Here is an 18,059-nt window from a genome sequence, read left to right on the forward strand (position 1 = left end):
ACTTACACACCCATTTAGGACTGACCCCTAAGGGGGCGCACACACACCTGACCCCTAAGGGGGCGCACACACACCTGACCCCTAAGGGGCGCACACACACCTGACCCCTAAGGGGCGCACACACACCTGACCCCTAAGGGACGCACACACCTGACCCCATGTACAGCACACACACACACCTGACCCCTAAGGGACGCACACACACACCTGACCCCTAAGGGACGCACACACACACCTGACCCCATGTACAGCACACACACACCTGACCCCTAAGGGACGCACACACACACCTGACCCCTAAGGGGCGCACACACACCTGACCCCTAAGGGATGCACACACCTGACCCCCATGTACAGCACACACCTGACCCCCATGTACAGCACACGCACATCCCTCCGGTCCAGCATCGAAGTGTTATGTGGTAAAGCTGCAGGCTTCTCTCTATGGACATCCCCTCTAAGCAGCACTGTGCAGGGGGGCTGTGTACACTCTCACACTGGGCAGGGTTTTCTCTATGGACATACCCTCTAAGCAGCACTGTGCAGGGGGGCTGTGTACACTCTCACACTGGGCAGGGTCCTCTCTATGGACATCCCCTCTAAGCAGCACTGTACAGGGGGGCTGCGTACTCTCACACTGGGCAGGGTTCTCTCTATGGACATCCCTTCTAAGCAGCACTGTGCAGGGGGGCTGTGTACACTCTCACACAATGGGCAGGGTTCTCTCTATGGACATCCCCTCTAAGCAGCACTGTGCAGGGGGGCTGTGTACACTCACACACTGGGCAGGGTTCTCTCTATGGACATCCCCTCTAAGCAGCACTGTGCAGGGGGGCTGTGTACACTCTCACACTGGGCAGGGTTCTCTCTATGGACATCCCCTCTAAGTAGCACTGTGCAGGGGGGCTGCGTACACTCTCACACTGGGCAGGGTTCTCTCTATGGACATCCCCTCTAAGCAGCACTGTGCAGGGGGGCTGTGTACACTCTCACACTGGGCAGGGTTCTCTCTATGGACATCCCCTCTAAGCAGCACTGTGCAGGGGGGCTGTGTACACTCTCACACTGGGCAGGGTCCTCTCTATGGACATCCCCTCTAAGCAGCACTGTGCAGGGGGGCTGTGTACACTCACACTGGGCAGGGTTCTCTCTATGGACATCCCCTCTAAGCAGCACTGTGCAGGGGGGCTGCGTACACTTTCACACAATGGGCAGGGTTCTCTCTATGGACATCCCCTCTAAGCAGCACTGTGCAGGGGGGCTGTGTACACTCACACTGGGCAGGGTTCTCTCTATGGACATCCCCTCTAAGCAGCACTGTGCAGGGGGGCTGTGTACACTCTCACACTGGGCAGGGTCCTCTCTATGGACATCCCCTCTAAGCAGCACTGTGCAGGGGGGCTGTGTACACTCACACACTGGGCAGGGTTCTCTCTATGGACATCCCCTCTAAGCAGCACTGTGCAGGGGGGCTGTGTACACTCTCACACTGGGCAGGGTCCTCTCTATGGACATCCCCTCTAAGCAGCACTGTGCAGGGGGGCTGTGTACACTCTCACACTGGGCAGGGTCCTCTCTATGGACATCCCCTCTAAGCAGCACTGTGCAGGGGGGCTGTGTACACTCACACACTGGGCAGGGTCCTCTCTATGGACATCCCCTCTAAGCAGCACTGTGCAGGGGGGCTGTGTACACTCACACACTGGGCAGGGTTCTCTCTATGGACATCCCCTCTAAGCAGCACTGTGCAGGGGGGCTGTGTACACTTTCACACAATGGGCAGGGTTCTCTCTATGGACATCCCCTCTAAGCAGCACTGTACAGGGGGGCTGCGTACACTCACACACTGGGCAGGGTTCTCTCTATGGACATCCCCTCTAAGCAGCACTGTGCAGGGGGGCTGTGTACACTCTCACACTGGGCAGGGTCTTCTCTATGGACATCCCCTCTAAGCAGCACTGTGCAGGGGGGCTGCGTACACTCACACTGGGGTCCTGCAGGTTAATCACCTGGGCTCGGCCCCCTCAGCCGGATGAGTCACTGGGTCTTTCTGTTCTGCTCTGGCGGCCGGGGGGGGGGGGGGCTCCTGTCACACCAGTCACTGGGAATCATTGTCACAGGGTGGGGGGTCACTCTCAGGACCGGCGGTAATTGCATCGCCCCCCCCCCCCCCCTCATCTTCCCACGCCTTTAATTATGACTCAGCGGAGCGGAGCGCAGAGTATATGGTGTATAATGGGGAGACCCCTGACCCATCCCCCGCAGCCTGTACCGTCCAGCCAAGCCTCAGCCATCACCCTGGAGACCAGACCACAACTACAGTATATGGCGGTATTATATAGCATGTACCTGACATTATTATTGTCACTCTGTATGGCGGTATTATGTGCGCTATATATGATGGTATAATCACTCTATATGGCAAAGTTATGTGGACTGCATATAGCAGTATTATTTAATACTATATGGTAGTGTTATGTTGGCTGTATGTGGTGGTGTATTTTTTGCACTATATGGAGGTATTATGTTGGCTGTACACTGAAATATAATCCTTGCTCTATATGGCAGTGTTATCATGTATGTATACGGCAGTACAATCTGTGCTCTATATGGCAGTGTTATCATGTATGTATACGGCAGTACAATCTGTGCTCTATATGGCAGTGTTATCATGTATGTATAGGGCAGTATAATCTGTGCTCTATATGGCAGTATAATCTGTGCTCTATACGGCAGTGTTATCATGTATGTATACGGCAGTATAATCTGCACTCTATATGGCAGTGTTATCATGTATGTATATGGCAGTGTTATGTATGTATATGGCAGTGTTATGTATGTATATGGCAGTGTTATCATGTATGTATATGGCAGTGTTATCATGTATGTATACGGCAGTATAATCTGTGCTCTATATGGCAGTGTTATCATGTATGTATATGGCAGTGTTATCATGTATGTATATGGCAGTGTTATGTATGTATATGGCAGTATAATCTGTGCTCTATATGGCAGTGTTATGTGTGCGGTACATAGTACTATTTGGCTGTATGATCTCGGAGTCTCGCTGCTGCTCATATGCCATCCCCCCCAGCACGGCTCCCACACTAGGGGTGCACTGAGTGACCGCCATTGTGTGCTGCAGAGCACTGCTGGGATATCAGGAGACTTCTCATCCATCTTGGCCTCTCCTGGTGTCAGGTGTACACCTAGGAAGCTGTGAGCCGTGTTATAGGGGCAGTATACACAGGTACATGTCGCCCCCTAGTGGCTGGTTTAGAGTAAGACAATGATGGGATCTCTTCAGTTCTTCATCCTGTTGTACAACTACAACTCCCATCATGCCCTGTCAGCCGGTCAGCGCCCTCGGGACTAGTGATGCTGTCATTGGCTGTTTAACCCTTTCCCGTCCCTGCGTTGTGTGGACGCTCCAGGGACACTGCAGGTTCCTACATTGCTTATTTTCTTCCTAAATAGAAAATCTGAGAAATCTTCTATCTGGTCTCCAAGACACTTGACCTATATAGGGAGGGGGGGGGGGGGCACATCTATATACACAGAGTATATACATAATATACACAGAGAATATACACAGAGTATACACATATCTATATACCATATACACATCGTATACACAGTATATACACATCATATACAGAGTATACACATATCTATATACCATATACACATCATATACAGAGTATACACATATCTATATACCATATACACATCGTATACACATCATATACACAGAGTATACACATCTATATACCATATACACATCGTATACAAAGTATATACACATCATATACAGAGTATACAGACAACTATATACACACAGTATACACATCATATACAGTGTATACGCACACATCTATATACACACAGTATATACATCATATACAGAGTATACAGACATCTATATACCATATACACAGAGTATACACAGTATATACACATTATATACACACAGTATGTACACATCATATCCAGAGTATACAGACATCTATATACACAGTATATACACACATCTATAAACATCATACACCGAGTATATAAACAGTATACAGTACACACAACATATACAGAGTATACACATCATAAGCACACAGTATATATACGCACACACACACAGTATATACGCACTGTAGTGATAAGCTCCCGCCTCCGTGCACTGATAAGCTCCTCCCCTCGGTTGTGAGTTACAAGCTCCTCCTCTCTGAAATGGTCTGTAGCTATAGGCTCCTCCCCTGTGGGCGTGGCCTCAGCAGGACCTGTCTGCGGTCCCGCGCAGGAGGTGATCACGTGACCTAGGAGTGGCCTAGTGCGGCTGCGTGGCCTAGTGCGGCTGCAGTTTATAGAGGAGCCCGGGCCCAGGAAGCTGCAGGATCCTCACATACCGGAAGTCATGTGATCAGGGTGATGTGGGTCAGGTGATAAAGGATCACTGGATATGGCGGTATTATCATGGAGGATATAATCCGTTATATATTGTCTTACAGGTGACTCTGGAGCAGCACAGATGTCCCCGCCGTGCAGAGGAGACGTGAGGCCCGCTATGTACGGTGTATACCGCCCTCCCCGGGGATGCAGCTGGTGATCCTCCACAGTATTAGGCGGTATGTATACCTATCCTTACTATGTACAGTATATGGCGGTATGTATACCTATCCTTATATACAGTATATGGCGGTATGTATACCTATCCTTACTATGTACAGGATATGGCAGTATGTATACCTATCCTTATATACAGTATATGGCGGTATGTATACCTATCCTTACTATATACAGTATATGGCAGTATGTATACCTATCCTTACTATGTACAGTATATGGCGGTATGTATACCTATCCTTATATACAGTATATGGCGGTATGTATACCTATCCTTACTATGTACAGGATATGGCAGTATGTATACCTATCCTTATATACAGTATATGGCGGTATGTATACCTATCCTTACTATGTACAGTATATGGCGGTATGTATACCTATCCTTACTTTGTACAGTATATGGCGGTATGTATACCTATCCTTATATACAGTATATGGCGGTATGTATACCTATCCTTACTATGTACAGGATATGGCAGTATGTATACCTATCCTTATATACAGTATATGGCGGTATGTATACCTATCCTTACTATGTACAGTATATGGCGGTATGTATACCTATCCTTACTATGTACAGTATATGGCGGTATGTATACCTATCCTTATTATGTACAGTATATGGCGGTATGTATACCTATCCTTATGTACAGTATATGGCAGTATGTATACCTATCCTTACTATGTACAGTATATGGCGGTATGTATACCTATCCTTATATACAGTATATGGCGGTATGTATACCTATCCTTATTATGTACAGTATACGGCGGTATGTATACCTATCCTTACTATATACAGTATTTGGCGGTATGTATACCTATCCTTATGTAAAGTATATGGTAGTATGTATACCTATCCTTATATACAGTATATGGCGGTATGTATACCTATCCTTATATACAGTATATGGCGGTATGTATACCTATCCTTACTATGTACAGTATATGGCGGTATGTATACCTATCCTTACTATGTACAGTATATGGCGGTATGTATACCTATCCTTACTATGTACAGTATATGGCGGTATGTATACCTATCCTTATACACAGTATATGGCGGTATGTATACCTATCCTTACTATATACAGTATATGGTGGTATGTATACCTATCCTTACTATGTACAGTATATGGCGGTATGTATACCTATCCTTATTATGTACAGTATATGGCGGTATGTATACCTATCCTTATGTACAGTATATGGCAGTATGTATACCTATCCTTATATACAGTATATGGCGGTATGTATACCTATCCTTACTATGTACAGTATATGGCGGTATGTATACCTATCCTTACTATGTACAGTATATGGCGGTATGTATACCTATCCTTATATACAGTATATGGCGGTATGTATACCTATCCTTACTATGTACAGTATATGGCGGTATGTATACCTATCCTTATACACAGTATATGGCGGTATGTATACCTATCCTTACTATATACAGTATATGGTGGTATGTATACCTATCCTTACTATGTACAGTATATGGCGGTATGTATACCTATCCTTATTATGTACAGTATATGGCGGTATGTATACCTATCCTTATGTACAGTATATGGCAGTATGTATACCTATCCTTATATACAGTATATGGCGGTATGTATACCTATCCTTACTATGTACAGTATATGGCGGTATGTATACCTATCCTTACTATGTACAGTATATGGCGGTATGTATACCTATCCTTATTATGTACAGTATATGGCGGTATGTATACCTATCCTTATGTACAGTATATGGCAGTATGTATACCTATCCTTACTATGTACAGTATATGGCGGTATGTATACCTATCCTTATATACAGTATATGGCGGTATGTATACCTATCCTTACTATGTACAGGATATGGCAGTATGTATACCTATCCTTATATACAGTATATGGCGGTATGTATACCTATCCTTACTATGTACAGTATATGGCGGTATGTATACCTATCCTTATTATGTACAGTATATGGCAGTATGTATACCTATCCTTACTATGTACAGTATATGGCGGTATGTATACCTATCCTTATATACAGTATATGGCGGTATGTATACCTATCCTTACTATGTACAGTATATGGCGGTATGTATACCTATCCTTATTATGTACAGTATACGGCGGTATGTATACCTATCCTTACTATATACAGTATATGGCGGTATGTATACCTATCCTTATGTACAGTATATGGTAGTATGTATACCTATCCTTATATACAGTATATGGCGGTATGTATACCTATCCTTATATACAGTATATGGCGGTATGTATACCTATCCTTACTATGTACAGTATATGGCGGTATGTATACCTATCCTTACTATGTACAGTATATGGCGGTATGTATACCTATCCTTACTATGTACAGTATATGGCGGTATGTATACCTATCCTTATATACAGTATATGGCGGTATGTATACCTATCCTTACTATATATAGTATATGGTGGTATGTATACCTATCCTTATATACAATATATGGCGGTATGTATACCTATCCTTATATACAGTATATGGCGGTATGTATACCTATCCTTACTATGTACAGTATATGGCGGTATGTATACCTATCCTTACTATGTACAGTATATGGCGGTATGTATACCTATCCTTACTATGTACAGTATATGGCGGTATGTATACCTATCCTTACTATGTACAGTATATGGCGGTATGTATACCTATCCTTACTATGTACAGTATATGGCGGTATGTATACCTATCCTTACTATGTACAGTATATGGCGGTATGTATACCTATCCTTACTATGTACAGTATATGGCGGTATGTATACCTATCCTTACTATGTACAGTATATGGCGGTATGTATACCTATCCTTACTATGTACAGTATATGGCGGTATGTATACCTATCCTTACTATGTACAGTATATGGCGGTATGTATACCTATGTAAGACACAAGCCGTGCACCCGGTGTAACCTGTATACTATTTCTCTCGCAGGGTCCGGGGTCTATAAGACAAGGAGCCACAGGAATGAATAACTCTGAGGTGTTTGGTGGCGGGCCCTACATGGTGCGGGGCCACAAGCAGCGATGCCTGTCTGCTGTGGAGCCGCGCGTCCCCAGTGACCTGGACCTGCAGGAACTCCAGGAGGAGCAGGACCGCTTCCTGGGGGTCCCAATGAGGAGATACGGCCCCGCAAAGTGCAACGTCCACGTCCACGACTCCTTCCGAAGGCATAGCTGGGAGCCGGGCAAGAGGCTGCAGGAGGAGGAGGCCAGCTATGACAGGTATCACACAGCAGGGGATTAGATACACCAGCTCAGCAGAGCATGAGGGGATTAGATACGCCAGCTCAGCAGAACATGAGGGGGTTAGATACAGCAGCTCAGCAGAACATGAGGGGATTAGATACAGCAGCTCAGCAGAGCATGAGGGGATTAGATACACCAGCTCAGCAGAACATGAAGGGATTAGATACAGCAGCTCAGCAGAGCATGAGGGGATTAGATACAGCAGCTCAGCAGAACATGAGGGGATTAGATACAGCAACTCAGCAGAGCATGAGGGGGTTAGATACAGCAGCTCAGCAGAGCATGAGGGGATTAGATACAGCAACTCAGCAGAGCATGAGGGGGTTAGATACAGCAGCTCAGCAGAACATGAGGGGATTAGATACAGCAGCTCAGCAGAACATGAGGGGGTTAGATACAGCAGCTCAGCAGAACATGAAGGGATTCGATACAGCAGCTCAGCAGAACATGAGGGGGTTAGATACAGCAGCTCAGGAGAACATGAGGGGGTTAGATACACCAGCTCAGCAGAACATGAAGGGATTAGATACAGCAGCTCAGCAGAACATGAGGGGGTTAGATACAGCAGCTCAGGAGAACATGAGGGGGTTAGATACATCAGCTCAGCAGAGCATGAAGGGATTCAAAACACCAGCTCAGTAGAGCATGAGGGGATTAGATACACCAGCTCAGCAGAGCATGAGGAGATTAGATACAGCAGCTCAGCAGAACATGAGGGGGTTAGATACAGCAGCTCAGCAGAACATGAAGGGATTAGATACACCAGCTCAGCAGAACATGAAGGGATTCGATACACCAGCTCAGTAGAGCATGAGGGGATTAGATACAGCAGCTCAGCAGTGCATGAGGGGATTAGATACAGCAGCTCAGCAGAACATGAGGAGGTTAGATACACCAGCTCAGCAGAGCATGAGGGGATTAGATACAGCAGCTCAGCAGTGCATGAGGGGATTAGATACAGCAGCTCAGCAGAACATGAGGAGGTTAGATACAGCAGCTCAGCAGAACATGAGGGGATTAGATACAGCAGCTCAGCAGAGCATGAGGGGATTAGATACACCAGCTCAGCAGAACATGAGGGGATTAGATACAGCAACTCAGCAGAGCATGAGGGGGTTAGATACAGCAGCTCAGCAGAACATGAGGGGATTAGATACAGCAACTCAGCAGAGCATGAGGGGGTTAGATACAGCAGCTCAGCAGAGCATGAGGGGATTAGATACAGCAGCTCAGCAGAACATGAGGGGGTTAGATACAGCAGCTCAGCAGAACATGAGGGGATTAGATACAGCAGCTCAGCAGAACATGAGGGGGTTAGATACAGCAGCTCAGGAGAACATGAGGGGGTTAGATACACCAGCTCAGCAGAACATGAAGGGATTAGATACAGCAGCTCAGCAGAACATGAGGGGGTTAGATACAGCAGCTCAGGAGAACATGAGGGGGTTAGATACACCAGCTCAGCAGAACATGAAGGGATTAGATACAGCAGCTCAGTAGAACATGAGGGGGTTAGATACATCAGCTCAGCAGAGCATGAAGGGATTCAAAACACCAGCTCAGTAGAGCATGAGGGGATTAGATACACCAGCTCAGCAGAGCATGAGGGGATTAGATACAGCAGCTCAGCAGAACATGAGGAGGTTAGATACACCAGCTCAGCAGAGCATGAGGGGATTAGATACACCAGCTCAGCAGAGCATGAGGGGATTAGATACACCAGCTCAGCAGAGCATGAGGGGATTAGATACACCAGCTCAGCAGAGCATGAGGGGATTAGATACACCAGCTCAGCAGAGTATGAGGGGATTAGATACATCAGCTCAGCAGAGCATGAGGGGATTAGATACATCAGCTCAGCAGAGCATGAGGGGATTAGATACACCGGCAGACATTATTATACATAATGAGATTAGATACAAAGATCAGTAGGCAGTATTACTTATGATAGGATACAGCAACACACATAGATGATTGGTTTAGATACACAATTTAGCAGATATTATCACACATGATAGGATTAGATATAGCAGCTCAGCAGTCAGTATCACACATGATGGGATTAGATACAGTGGCTCAGCAGACAGTATCACACATGATGGGATTAGATACAGTGGCTCAGCAGACAGATCACACATGATAGGATTAGATACAGTGGCTCAGCAGTTTGTATCTCTTATGATGGGATTAGATACAGTGGCTCAGCAGTTTGTATCTCTTATGATGGGATTAGATACAGTGGCTCAGCAGATCGTATTACACATGATAGGATTAGATACAGTGGCTCAGCAGTTTGTATCTCTTATGATGGGATTAGATACAGTGGCTCAGCAGACCGTATTACACATGATGGGATTAGATACAGTGGCTCAGCAGACAGTATCACACATGATGGGATTAGATACAGTGGCTCAGCAGACAGTATCACACATGATGGGATTAGATACAGTGGCTCAGCAGACAGTATCACACATGATGGGATTAGATACAGTGGCTCAGCAGACAGATCACACATGATAGGATTAGATACAGTGGCTCAGCAGTTTGTATCTCTTATGATGGGATTAGATACAGTGGCTCAGCAGTTTGTATCTCTTATGATGGGATTAGATACAGTGGCTCAGCAGACCGTATTACACATGATGGGATTAGATACAGTGGCTCAGCAGACAGTATCACACAGGATAAGGTTAGATACAGCAGCTGAGCAGCACCGTGTCCTCTGAGATGACTCTGTGAGGAGATGTAGTGATGTTACCTGATGAGGGTTGTAGTTGGGTTCCTGGTTACACGCTGAGTGTTCCCGTGACTGATGACATCACACCGCACCATAATATCTTATACGGTGGTGAATCCATAAAGAGGAAGAGCAGATCCCGTCCGTCTTGTGATCGGTCACATCGTCTCAGGGTCGGACCATTCAGCCGGCGTCTGACTGATTCACCATTCAGGGTGGTAGAAAAGTCCGAGCAGTCACCCAGGTGTCCTGTAATAACTTATAATGTACAGGAGGCGTAATACTGCAGTGTAGACACTAGGGGACGTGACCCTGAGACAGGCGCCAGTGTCTTCCGTCTGCTGATACTTCTGCAAATACGACGTCTGCAGGAAACGGGCAAGATGGAAGCTGGATGTCTCCTGACCCGCTGGGGCAGCGCGGCCCATAGCCAGTCCTCTGAGGGGTACGTGGGGCACCGGGGTCACTGGGCTTCTCACCTGCGGGGGGCGATCAGTGTACAGGCCGCAGACCCTCGCATCACTGTGCGATAGGAGGAAGCTGGTGGTTTAAGACATTGAGACAGGGAGGAATAAGAGTCTAGTGTTTCCTTCCTATGAGCGCAGCCGTGCATGCTGCAGCTCTGCACCGGCCGCTACACTGCCTCACTACCTGCCCATCATCCCCCATACCCCATCATTACCTGCCCATCATCCCCCATACCCCATCACTACCTGCCCATCATCCTTCATACCCCATCACTACCTGCCCATCCTCCTCCATGTCCCATCACTACCTGCCCATCCTCCTCCATACCCCACCACTACCTGCCCATCATCCCCCATACACCATCACTACCTGCCCATCATCCCCCATACCCCACCCCTACACCTGCCCATCCTCCTCCATACCCCATCACTACCTGCCCATCCTCCTCCATACCCCATCACTACCTGCCTATCATCCCCCATACCCCATCACTACCTGCCCATCATCCCCCGTATCCCATCACTACCTGCCCATCATCCTTCATACCCCATCACTACCTGCCCATCATACCCCATCACTACCTGCCCATCATCCCCCATACCCCACCCCTACACCTGCCCATCCTCCTCCATACCCCATCACTACCTGCTCATCATCCTCCATACCCCATCACTACCTGCCCATCATCCATCATACCCCATCACTACCTGCCCATCATACCCCATCACTACCTGCCCATCATCCTCCATACCCCACCACTACCTGCCCATCATACCCCATCACTACCTGCCCATCATCCTCCATACCCCACCACTACCTGCCCATCATCCCCCATACACCATCACTACCTGCCCATCATCCCCCATACCCCACCCCTACACCTGCCCATCCTCCTCCATACCCCATCACTACCTGCCCATCATCCCCCATACCCCATCATTACCTGCCCATCATCCCCCATACCCCATCACTACCTGCCCATCATCCTCCATACCCCATCACTACCTGCCCATCATCCATCATACCCCATCACTACCTGCCCATCATCCATCATACCCCATCACTACCTGCCCATCATCCTCCATACCCCATCACTACCTGCCCATCATCCCCCATATCCCATCACTACCTGCCCATCATCCTCCATGTCCCATCACTACCTGCCCATCATCCTCCATGTCCCACCACTACCTGCCCATCATCCTCCATGTCCCACCACTACCTGCCCATCATCCTCCATACCCCACCACTACCTGCCCATCATCCATACCCCATCACTACCTGCCCATCATCCTCCATACCCCATCCCTACCTGCCTATCCTCCTCCATATCCCATCACTACCTGTCCATCATCCCCCATACCCCACCCCTACACCTTCCCATCCTCCTCCATACCCCATCACTACCTGCTCATCATCCTCCATACCCCATCACTACCTGCCCATCATCCATCATACCCCATCACTACCTGCCCATCATACCCCATCACTACCTGCCCATCATCCATCATACCCCATCACTACCTGCCCATCATACCCCATCACTACCTGCCCATCATCCTCCATACCCCACCACTACCTGCCCATCATCCCCCATACACCATCACTACCTGCCCATCATCCCCCATACCCCACCCCTACACCTGCCCATCCTCCTCCATACCCCATCATTACCTGCCCATCATCCCCCATACCCCATCACTACCTGCCCATCATCCATCATACCCCATCACTACCTGCTCATCATACCCCATCACTACCTGCCCATCATCCTCCATACCCCATCACTACCTACCCATCCTCCTTCATACCCCATCACTACCTGCACATCATCCTCCATACCCCATCACTACCTGCCCATCATCCATCATCCCCCACCACTACCTGCCCATCATCCCCCATACACCATCACTACCTGCCCATCATCCTCCATACCCCATCACTACCTGCCCATCATCCTCCATACCCCATCACTACCTGCCCATCATCCCCCATACCCTATCACTACCTGCCCATCCTCCTCCATGTCCCACCACTACCTGCCCATCCTCCTCCATGTCCCACCACTACCTGCCCATCATCCTCCATACCCCATCACTACCTGCCCATCATCCATACCCCATCACTACCTGCCCATCATCCTCCATACCCCATCCCTACCTGCCTATCCTCCTCCATACCCCATCACTACCTGCCCATCATCCCCCATACCCCACCCCTACACCTGCCCATCCTCCTCCATACCCCATCACTACCTGCTCATCATCCTCCATACCCCATCACTACCTGCCCATCATCCATCATACCCCATCACTACCTGCCCATCATACCCCATCACTACCTGCACATCATCCTCCATACCCCACCACTACCTGCCCATCATCCCCCATACACCATCACTACCTGCCCATCATCCCCCATACCCCACCCCTACACCTGCCCATCCTCCTCCATACCCCATCACTACCTGCCCATCATCCCCCATACCCCATCATTACCTGCCCATCATCCTCCATACCCCATCACTACCTGCCCATCATACCCCATCACTACCTGCACATCATCCTCCATACCCCACCACTACCTGCCCATCATCCCCCATACACCATCACTACCTGCCCATCATCCCCCATACCCCACCCCTACACCTGCCCATCCTCCTCCATACCCCATCACTACCTGCCCATCATCCATCATACCCCATCACTACCTGCTCATCATACCCCATCACTACCTGCCCATCATCCTCCATACCCCATCACTACCTACCCATCCTCCTTCATACCCCATCACTACCTGCCCATCATCCATCATCCCCCACCACTACCTGCCCATCATCCCCAATACACCATCACTACCTGCCCATCATCCTCCATACCCCATCACTACCTGCCCATCATCCATCATACCCCATCACTACCTGCCCATCCTCCTCCATGTCCCACCACTACCTGCCCATCATCCCCCATACACCATCACTACCTGCCCATCATCCCCCACCCCTACACCTGCCCATCCTCCTCCATACCCCATCACTACCTGCCCATCATCCCCCATACCCCATCACTACCTGCCCATCATTCCCCATACCCCATCACTACCTGCACATCATCCTCCATACCCCATCACTACCTACCCATCATCCTCCATGTCCCACCACTACCTGCCCATCATCCTCCATACCCCACCACTACCTGCCCATCATCCATACCCCATCACTACCTGCCCATCCTCCTCCATACCCCATCACTACCTGCTCATCATCCTCCATACCCCATCACTACCTGCCCATCATCCATCATACCCCATCACTACCTGCCCATCATACCCCATCACTACCTGCACATCATCCTCCATACCCCATCACTACCTGCCCATCATCCATCATACCCCATCACTACCTGCCCATCATCCATCATCCCCCATCACTACCTGCCCATCATCCTCCATACCCCATCACTACCTGCTCATTACCCTCCATACCCCACCACTACCTGCCCATCCTCCTCCATACCCCATCACTACCTGCCCATCATCCATCATACCCCATCACTACCTGGCCTGCCCATCATCCTCCTATCCCATCACTACCTGCTCATCATCCTCCATACCCCACCACTACCTGCCCATCATCCTCCATACCCCATTACTACCTGCCCATCATCCCCCATATCCCACCACTACCTGCCCATCATCCTCCATACCCCATCACTACCTGCCCATCATCCCCCATATCCCATCACTACCTGACCATCATCCTCCATACCCCACCCCTACACCTGCCCATCCTCCTCCATACCCCATCACTACCTGCCCATCATCCCCCATATCCCATCACTACCTGCCCATCATCCTCCATACCCCATCACTACCTGCCCATCATCCTTCATACCCCATCACTACCTGCCCATCATCCTTCATACCCCATCACTACCTGCCCATCATCCCCCATACCCCATCACTACCTGCCCATCATCCCCCATACCCCACCACTACCTGCCCATCATCCTCCATACCCCATCACTACCTGCCCATCATCCCCATGTCTCATGCTGTCTCTGTCTTCCTGCAGCCTCAGTCTGAAGGGTCTGGATGCGGAGGAGATGGAGGAGACCATGGGCTACAGCCGAGACCCCCGCCGGACGCCCATTATCCGCAGCACTGATGAGCTGGAGTCTCTGCTGTCACTGCGAGGGGAGGATGTGGAGGTGACGCAGGAGGTAAGAGTCTTCACTGACCACACGACCACCCAACAAGCTGCAGTGCTCCAAAACTGCATTCACAATCCTGCAGCTTCAGAGCTGAAATCCCCCAGCATTCCCTGCTTACTAACCGGCAGAATTGTGAGTGCAGCTCTGAAGTGATGAGATCACTGATCAGCAGAGAGGGGGCGGCTTCCTGCTGTGTGACTGGGAATCCCCAGGTTATACCGTAGCTTCCTTATTATAGTAACAAGCGTGAGAGCGGAAGGTTCCCAGAAATTGTCCCCATGATGGGGTATATAGGGGGGGACGTGCCTCCTCTTATCCCTGGGGGGGGCAGCATTATGGACAGGGGCTAGCCAATCTCTCCTGCCATTATATCATGAGTGCTGTGTATACATACATACATTATACCATGAGTGCTGATGATATATACCGCTCTGTATCCTGACTGTTATACCGTCCTATATCCCACAGGAACACGCCAAGAGACTGCAGGAATACCTGACGCAGGCCTATCTCTACAACCCGCTCTCCAAGTCCGTCTCTATGACCGGGATCGATGGTGAGCAGAACAAGGGGTGTAATATCATGGCGACATGCAGGAGTATTTCAGAGGTCTAGTGGGCGGTATATTATATGAGGAGTATATACGGCAATATTTCATTGGTCAGGATATAATATAGTGGAGTATATACAACAATAATTCATAGGTCAGGATATAATATAGTGGAGTATATATGGGTATAGTATATAGAGTATATATGGGTATAGTATATATGGGTATAGTATATGGAGTATATATGGGTATAGTATAGTGGAGTATATATGGGTATAGTATAGTGGAGTATATATGGGTATAGTATAGTGGAGTATATATGGGTATAGTATAGTGGAGTATATATGGGTATAGTATAGTGGAGTATATATGGGTATAGTATAGTGGAGTATATATGGGTATAGTATAGTGGAGTATATATGGGTATAGTATAGTGGTGTATATATGGGTATAGTATAGTGGAGTATATATGGGTATAGTATAGTGGTGTATATATTTCTCAGCTCGGGTATGATATAGGATATCTCTGGTAAACCCGTTATAGTGCCCAGTCCTCGTGCGGTATACCGTAATACACTGTTGCTGCTGTTATTAGATCTGGATGTTTGTTATTGTGAGGTAACGTACCACCGGAGCCCCCCCATAGCTGTATATAAATATCCCTCATCCCCCTCCGCCGTTCGCTTCCAGAAATACCTATTCACACCCGATGTGATTTGTCGCTTTGTTACCATGGAAAGCGCAGGGATTTTTCCATCTTTGTTAATAATCCCCATTGTTTGTCGCTACAATAAATGTGACCATGATGTTACCCACAATGCATTGTACGCAGTGTGTAACTACCAGGCTGAAAGCCCACGGTCTAGTTGTGAAACCCGTCTGAGTCTGGAGCGCAGGGCTGAAGCTAAGCACAGCTCTGAGGATGGGAGATTCCTACAGTCTCCAGTAGGGGGAGTGCTGATCCCACAGATGACATATGGCCTGCACCTAATCATAGGGAACAGGTTATTGGTGTCTACAGCCCTGTGTATCCCCCTGTCAGTCCACACTGACATCCAGGGATAAGGACAGTAATAAGTGTGACGTCACTACCATAGAAAGTGCAAGCTCTTGGGACAAGCGTCCTCTGCTGTGCCCTGCAGTGTTACTACTGACCACCTGAGGGCGCTGTGTCCCTGCAGATGATATATATGAAATAAATATGTGATGGACTGTATCACACCAGAGACTTAGATACACAGCTCAGGTGAAAGATCCTCAGAGTGGTACATTAGATGTCTCAGCTGTCAGATTAACAGATTTATCCTTTAAATGTTCCGGCCCCAGGTGGGTAAGAGGCTAAGTGTCGGATTTTGTCTCCTTACAGATGTGGTCCTTTACTCCCACCGAAATCACCTGGGGAACGGGTAAGTGACCCTCACTGCTCTATGCTCACTTTCATCTAGGAAGAGGGGGAAATCCTCATGTTCCTGATTACATGTAAAGGTCACAGTGTATAATAATAATAGTAATAATACATACAATTTATACAAGTGTATAACTACTATAATACTGCCCCCTATATACAGGAATATAACTACTATAATACTGCCCCCTATATACAGGAATATAACTACTATAATACTGCCCCCTATATAGAGGAATATACTACTATAATACTGCTCCTATATACAAGAATATAACTACTATAATACTGTTCCTATATACAGGAATATGACTACTATAATACTGCTCCTATATACAGGGATATAACTACTATAATACTGCCCCCTATGTACAGGAATATAACTACTATAATACTGCCTCCTATATACAGGAATATACTACTATAATACTGCTCCTATATACAAGAATATAACTACTATAATACTGTTCCTATATACAGGAATATGACTACTATAATACTGCTCCTATATACAAGAATATAACTACTATAATACTGTTCCTATATACAGGGATATAACTACTATAATACTGCTCCTATATACAGGTATATACTACTATAATACTGCTCCTATATACAGGGATATACTACTATAATACTGCCCCCTATATACAAGAATATAACTACTATAATACTGCTCCTATATACAAGAATATAACTACTATAATACTGCTCCTATATACAGGAATATAACTATAATACTGCTCCTATATACAGGAATATAACTACTAT

At 47.7% G+C, this 18,059-nt stretch overlaps 1 protein-coding gene across 3 annotated transcripts in view; it reads left to right on the plus strand.

The window, feature by feature from the left end:
* ARHGEF2 (Rho/Rac guanine nucleotide exchange factor 2) overlaps window positions 1-18,059 on the plus strand; it is a 124,716-nt gene that overhangs the window by 26,563 nt on the left and 80,094 nt on the right. For 2 of the 3 annotated variants that reach the window (XM_069949316.1, XM_069949315.1), the window contains exons 2-6: window positions 4,503-4,619; window positions 7,604-7,893; window positions 15,195-15,342; window positions 15,802-15,889; window positions 17,250-17,289. In XM_069949316.1, the coding sequence (XP_069805417.1) occupies window positions 7,637-7,893; window positions 15,195-15,342; window positions 15,802-15,889; window positions 17,250-17,289 (533 nt within the window). In that variant the 5' untranslated portion in view covers window positions 4,503-4,619; window positions 7,604-7,636. Of the gene's footprint in view, window positions 1-4,411; window positions 4,434-4,502; window positions 4,620-7,603; window positions 7,894-15,194; window positions 15,343-15,801; window positions 15,890-17,249; window positions 17,290-18,059 lie in introns of those variants that run through there. The other variant, XM_069949318.1, reaches the window with a different exon arrangement.

This window comes from Dendropsophus ebraccatus, chromosome 13 (assembly GCF_027789765.1).
Source record: "Dendropsophus ebraccatus isolate aDenEbr1 chromosome 13, aDenEbr1.pat, whole genome shotgun sequence".
NCBI classification, from domain to species: domain Eukaryota; kingdom Metazoa; phylum Chordata; class Amphibia; order Anura; family Hylidae; genus Dendropsophus; species Dendropsophus ebraccatus.